Raw genomic sequence first — 7,394 nt, forward strand, 5'->3', positions numbered from 1 at the left:
CTAGCTGTTTCCCCCAGTTTCCAGTCTTTATGCTAAGCTAAGCTAATTGGCTGGCAGTTGCTTGATATTTACTGCACATATACAGTATAAAGGTGTTGTCGATCTTCTCATCTAACTCTGGACAAGAAAGAAATTAAGCATATTTTCCCAAAATGTAGAACAATTTTTTTACCTTTTGACCTCTCTTTTCTCCTCCAGCTTCACCTGGAGTTCCTCTCGGATGGACAGGAACACGATCACCGTGATGTCGGGACAGATCGTGGACTCCTTTGACAACGACTTCAGGGAGTTGTACGCCGTGTCTGAACAGGTGGACCTCTACAGGGAGTTCAACATCACCAAGCCGCCTATTGCAACGCCCATCAGGAAACCAAAGGTGGAGAAAATCCAGCCTCTGCCCGTCTCCATGTCTCGCTTTCAAGTATCTGTCGGGGACTCCAGACAGGTCGACCTAAAGGTGCCTGCGCATAAATACCACAATCCTAAGTACTCTTTAGTTTTTGGGAACAGTATGGGCCTCACAGGTTCCCTACAAGATCTGTCGACCCCGAGTGACTCGCTCATTGGTGGGCTGAACCTGAGGAACGGCCTGCAGAACCACATCCTCCATGGCGGCAGGAACAGCAGTGACCACATGGACCGAGTCCCCCCACAGAGTCCCGGTTCTCCTGCAGACGAGGAGGATGAAGATGGAAAGGAAAGCTTGAAGAAGAACCAGGTCTTCGAAACGAAGAAACAACGGAGCTCTTTCAGGCACTTCCTGAAAGGCAGGGGAGCCAATCAAAGCACAGAGACAATAGAGGAAGGCGTGGTCACTCCTCAGGGCCCCTCCCCCACCTGTAAGGTGTCAGAGACCAATGGGGTCGCAGGAAATGAGCTAGAGGACTCGTTTGAGATCATTGAGAAACCCGGTCTACTGAAATTCAAAACCAAGAAGCCCTCAAAGATCCTTCAGAGAAGTATGTCCCTGCAGGCCATCAACACTGGAGACGAAGACGGTACATCCTCACACACACTCATTGTATTGTCTGTTTGTTTCATCATGGTCCGAATCAAGGCGAATGATTACTTTTATTATTTTATCTTCCATTTTTTTATTATTTCCTTTATTCATTGATTCATTATTTGGTCTATAAAATGTCAGAAACATTTTCTAAAGCCAAATGTCTCAAGATAAAGAAAAACTCCATCAAAATGCATGTATTTAATCTAGGGCTGTCAATCGATTAAAAAAAATCAATCTAATTAATTACATACTCTGTGATTAATTAATCGAAATTAATCGCATACATAATTAAAGGTGCCTGAACCGATACTTTTTAAGAAAGTAAAAAAAAAGAAGAAAAAAAAAAGTGTACTAAACAACAGTTGGTGACATTAAAGAACGGCTTGTTTATTGCTAAGGCCATATGGTCAAAATTAAATGATTTAATAATAATGTATAACAATAACAATAACTTATTTCACTAGTAAATTGCCGTTGAATGACAAAAACAACCACCAGATGGGAAAAGGACATTTACAATAACTTCAAATGCACCACGAGACTGTAGTTTACCAGTTTCATTGAACACACTGTCTGTGTTGTTTTTCCGACAGCAGCTGCAGATTGTTACATACCGGTGTTGAATCCTCTACAGTAAAACACAGTCAAACTTTACACCGTTTAGCGTTAGCTGTCAGCACATTCTCATCTCCCTCCTTTATTTTACAGTCGAATGGTGGCTAGAATGGCTCCGGGTCAAACGTCAATATGGAATGGATTAATCTGCGTTATTTTTTTTAATGCGTTATTTTTTCTCAGATTCATTTTAAAGAAAAAAAGGTTTAAAGAAATGCCAATAAACCACAACATGTTTTTCTCCCATCCCGGAATGCTTTGTGGACTAGCTAGACCCTCCTTTGCAGCACTGTGGAGGAAGGTCAGGCAAAACAAGACTAGATGGGAAATATGTGTAAGAAAAGCCTACCTCCTCTATAAATGTAGTTTAAAGTAGGTAGCTCATTCTGTAAGGTAGGAAATATATATCAGAATGGCCTACCTCATCTACTGTATGTAGTTAAGAAAAGTTTAAACAACTGTCAGCACTAAATCACTTAATCAGCTGCGGAACTGCGTTACGTCAATATTTACGTAATTTAGACAATGCGTTATGTTCTTAACCCTTAATTTTATGTTCATTTAGCACTTAAAGTTCTTAAAGGTGCAATATGTAATACTGACAGCTAGTGTTTAAAATAGTTACTGCAGTACAAATTCTAAATACTGGAGAGAGTCGTCTCCCCCGCCCCAGACTCAAAGTTCACGTTGGTTGCCAGGCTGAGACCGGAGTATCCACAACAATGTTGCTAGACGCTTGTCTCACTTAGCCAGACATTACTCCACAGCACAGCGGAGTAGTTAACGATAGATGCTGGCTATATTGACAGTCATAAAAGCTTGGGCTCACGTGGAGCTCTGTACCCAACTGACAGACACACTTTTTCGGCTTAGAATTACCGTAGGAACTGCTAAAAATCCCACAACCTCGTCGTCCTCTCCACACGCCAGACAGACACACTTCCTCGGCTTAGAATTACGATAGGAACCGCTAAAAATACCACTACCTTGCTGTCCTTTTCCACCCGACTGAACACACTTTATTGGCTTAGAATTACGGCAGCAATCGCTAAACACACTGCTAACTCAAGGTCATCTCTTCCCGATTTACAGCCCCCCTCTCTTGGCTTCAAATAACTCACCGTTGTCAGCTACGGCCGCTGAACAGGCTACACGTTGTAAACAGCCGTGGCCCGCTTGCCTGGTCCTCCGGTAACGTTAGCAGTTAGGAGGGTTAACAGGGTTAGCATGGTGGCGTTAGCCAGGACCAGTCGGGATCACTTTACTGGCTGTGTCTCAATTGTTTTTGCGAGTAACCAACTCAGGTACTCTAGCTATATAATTCAATGTGAATAGCTACGCAAATGTTGAAATGACATAAAATGCCTGTCCCTAGTAGCTGTGAAAAATTAGCCTGAAGCTAATGCTTACCTGTTCAGGAAGAAATTAGCCAACTCGGCGTCCTTTTGGGCTCTAAGCTGTCTCCATCTTTCAAATACATCTCCAATATTTACCCAGATGGGTTTATTATGTCTCTGGTCACGCAACTATTAGAAACATGCCGTTTTTTTTGTCGGGTAGAATCTATCTCCGTTGATCCTGTTCGTTTGTTTGCTGCTTTTATGGCTGTACTAACCTTACAGCTGTAGCGCACTGGGTTTACGTTTTTTACAGGTATATCTGGCAACCCGGCCTGGCTGACAAACTGGGCAGTTGATAACAACAACAAACAGAAATTCCATATTCCGAAAATACTGGCATTAGCATTGTTGTCAGAAAAGATAGTATTTCATCTTAGCATGTTTCCTTAATATCTGATGACACATTCGTGATAGCGTGATATATCTTAATCGAGATATGAAATGACCTATATTGGTATTATCAGCCAGCCCTACTACAGCCCTAATTGTGATTTTATTTTGTTCTCTTTACTATTTAGGGTTGTTATTATTACCTCCTCAAAAGACGTCTGTTTGTTGGTTGGTTTGTTTGTCTGTTAGCAGGATTACGGAAAAACTCCTGTCCCTATTTTCATGAAACTTGGATGCATGACTAATTTTTCACCTTTGTTTAACATCGCGAGATAGGGCATTTGTGCTGCATTCATGTGGTGTCGGAAGAATTGGAAAAATGTGGTCCTGACTTGAAAAAAATCACACTTCATTAACATTGTGAGAAAGGGCATGCATTGGCGGAGGTCTGCGCTCTCTGAGTGTCTTTCTAGTTTTATAATTAATGTCCTTTTTTCCCCCAAACAGGATCAAAAAGCCGCCGCCGGCATCAAAAGAAGAACTGCATCCAGTCCTGAGATCAGGAACAAGAGGACAGTCTGTCATTAGGGTTATAAAGAGCAGTGGAGGATCTTGTGGCTGAGTCACAGGATAACCTCACTGTAACTGGGTGACATTACTGTCTCTGGCCTTCAGGTTAAAGTCCTTATGGGAGTGACCACCAATGAGATGTTGTAGTTTAACTAATCATGTGAGTAAAAAACTTCAAGTGCTGATGGAGGGAGATTTCATCGCCATTGTTTTAGTTTTTCTATGGGCTTTTTTTAAATTAAATTATTCAACAGTGTTTTTATATTTTATGCTCGAACCTAAACCCAATCAGAGCAGCCCAGGCTGTGACCAAGGTAACTTGGGGGCATTACATCACACCTGGTTGCTATGGAGACTGGAGAAGTTGTGCATGTTGTCCCTGAGTGTCGCCTTACAGAGAGGACCCTTGGTAACAGAATAAGTGTTCATCAGAGAGTGTTGTACATGCTGTGAATAATGTACACAGTGCTGAGGTGTGCGGTGTTGACACAGTCCAGCTTTGTTTCTGCGCGCTGTGTGAGGACTCTGTATGTTTACACTTTGGGTTTGTTCAGGTGAAACTTGCAAAGATAAGAATGTGAATTATTGAGAACCACTTTAGATGCAAATAATTCTAATTTTGTAGCAGAAATTGAATAAAAGAGATGAAAACATCAAATACAAATGTCAAGTAAAATTCCAACTTTCCCAACAAGCCAAATAGGCTATTGTGTATATATATAAAAAGTTCAGTGAGCTCATTCATTTTGTGCGCTGTGAAGCAGAATTTAGCCAAAGAGCAAAGTTACATTCAGGTATATTACCATTAGAAACATGTTTACTGGTCTCCCTGAAGAGAAAAGACTGTAATTAAGACTGAAGACGAAATCAAGTTAATGTTTTCGCAAAATGTCCTTTAGCTCTGATGAATTCTTCTGGTTAGATAATTTATTTGTTGAGCCTGGGATTTAACATTAACCCATGAACATTAGTTTGTCCCTTTAGTACAGGCATCATCAACCTTTGGTATCAAAAGCATGAATTAATATGATTTAATATTACCCTGTTGTTTGACCATTTGATTCAAATCTAAAAAGTACATTTGCTCTGTTTTCTGCAGCGGTTCTGAAATCGTTCTCTCATCCCCAGTCAGATACTTTTTAGCAAATGCAGTGTATTAGTTCTGAAAATGTCTTTCAATATCACTTTTTAGGACTTGTAATCTGTAGCTAGTCTAGGACAACTTAAGACCGCTGTTGAGGTTCGGCAAAGTAGGCTATCCCTAGCATACGTAGGTAATGACGAACATTTTAGTTGACTGAAATGTTATGTAGCCTGAATGGAGAATGTAAGAATCACTTTAGGCTTACAGCAATGGTAATTGAAAAACTAAAATGTTTAAAAATAATAATTTTCATATCCCTTTTTGACAAAGCCATAGAGAGCCACTAGAAGAGGGGCTTAAGTCAGCATGCGGCTCCAGAGCCACAGGTTGCAGACCCCTAGTAGCTTTAAGGTTAAAAGAAATCCATCAAGAAAGAGATTTAACATATGAGGGATTAATTATTTAATAGTGTAGTTTACATGCATTTAAATGACAATTCCGGCGCAAAACGAACCTAGGGGATAATAATGGATGTGTACCCACTCTGTCGCTCTCTGGGACATGTTTTCATGCTAATTGATTGTGTTTGTAGCTTGAACGAAGCTAGCGCGGACCGCTGGTTAGCTTACAACGCTAGTATACGGAGCACAGGGAAAGTAAAAACAAATAAAGCTATTTATACCACTAAAAAGGCTCAAAATATCACCAAACTTCAACGGTAGCATAGTGAGGGTCCCTACATGTTAACCCGAAGCATTGAGAACTTTGTAAGTGTACCGTTATTATCCCCTAGGATCGTTTTGCGCCGGAATTGTCCTTTAAGAGGGTAAATTGAAAGTGCCCATATTATGAAAAAAAAACACTTTTTCTGAGATTTGGGGTGTTATTTTGTGTCTCTGGTGCTTCCACACATATACAAACTCGTAAAAAAAACCATCCATGCTGTTTTGAGTGAGATACAGGTTTCTGAATGTGTCCTGCCTTCAGTCTCCTGGTGAGCTGGTCAAAATCGGCAGGGCTATCTACGTCATCGGCCGAAACATTTGGTGTGTGCTAACCACTTTAGCTAATCCACATCACATCAGTTAGCTGTTTCTCCAACTTCGGACATTACAAGGCAGGATTAGCCGGGAGACTTGCGTTGAATACCTGCAGATGAGGGACATGTAAGTAGTTCTATACAATTTCTTTTGTAGATTAGAGTGAATTTGTGTGTGTTGTAGCATTGTTTTTCCATTGAGAACGAGGTGGCTAACCGCTAGCAGCGTTAGCTTCTAGCTAGTAGCCCAGTACCTAGCTACTGCGCATGTGCGACTTCCAACAAAGATGGGATAGAAGTGCGATTCCTCACTCTGTAGCTAAAATGGAGAGCTCAACACACAGGGTGAAAAGAGCTGCAGCAATGTGCAGTACAATAAAAATATGGTGTTTTTTGAAAATTAAACCATGTAAACCTATTATGGTACAACCTCAAAATACAATTATGAACCTGAAAATGAGCACAGTATGGGCGCTTAATAAGGAAAACAAAAAGTAAATTTTGCAGTAAGGTCTATGGGAAGCCCATGTCAAAACAGAAGGGTCCTTCAGGCTTAAAAGAAGCTTAAAGTCTATTTTTTACAGGCAACATAACGATCAAACCCTCCCATGTTTGACGAATACATTGTGAAGAAATGTATTTAGCAAAAAAAAAAAGCCAAGATGTTTTTGAGTTTGTGTTTTTGGTGTGTACCTGCTTCCAGGAAACCACAACTCTATCACAGCATCACACACACTCACGACAAGAACTGCACAGGAAAAGCCTTCAGATACGCATCACTTACCCTTTCAATCTGATAACACAGGGTTCCTCTTTAGCTTAACAGTTTACTTTACATCACCATTTCAGTAATAACAAGATGAAGATAGTCAGTGTGTCACAGCAGAAGTTAGTGTATGAACACAAACTCCTGAATGAAACAAGAAATGATGATGTAGCTCCATCTGCTGGAGAAACACAAACACTTTATTGAACAAGTAGTTTGATTCTTCCATCAATATTAAGTCATTAAATTATACATACACATACGCCATTAAAAACACTGTGATTAAAAATATGTTCAAGCTAAATAAAATATACTGTACAATTTCAAAGTATTCATAAGTTAATTTTAAAACTTTAAAAAGGATATTTAAGTTTTTTCTTTACCTGCTTTTTCATTTTATTTACAACAATTAATGAAGGTATGCACTGTAAAGTCTGACATTGAAGTCTGATACTGATATAAAGAGAAAAATAACAATGAATTGAAGAAATTAATTTACATGAGTTGATGAGAAAGTGAAGTTATAAAAATATAAAAACTGGACAGCACCCCAAATCAAGAGGGGTAACTAATGTGACTAAAGA

At 39.9% G+C, this 7,394-nt stretch overlaps 1 protein-coding gene across 1 annotated transcript in view; it reads left to right on the plus strand.

The window, feature by feature from the left end:
• Positions 1-4,632, plus strand: part of fam83fa (family with sequence similarity 83 member Fa) — an 18,351-nt gene extending 13,719 nt beyond the window's left edge. The window contains exons 4-5 of the mRNA XM_031319053.2: positions 199-998; positions 3,859-4,632. Of these exons, the coding sequence (XP_031174913.1) occupies positions 199-998; positions 3,859-3,908 (850 nt within the window). The 3' untranslated portion in view covers positions 3,909-4,632. The remainder of the gene's footprint in view (positions 1-198; positions 999-3,858) is intronic.
• Positions 4,633-7,394: the final 2,762 nt, after the last annotated feature.

The sequence above is a fragment of the Sander lucioperca genome, chromosome 21 (genome assembly GCF_008315115.2).
Source record: "Sander lucioperca isolate FBNREF2018 chromosome 21, SLUC_FBN_1.2, whole genome shotgun sequence".
NCBI lineage: Eukaryota > Metazoa > Chordata > Actinopteri > Perciformes > Percidae > Sander > Sander lucioperca.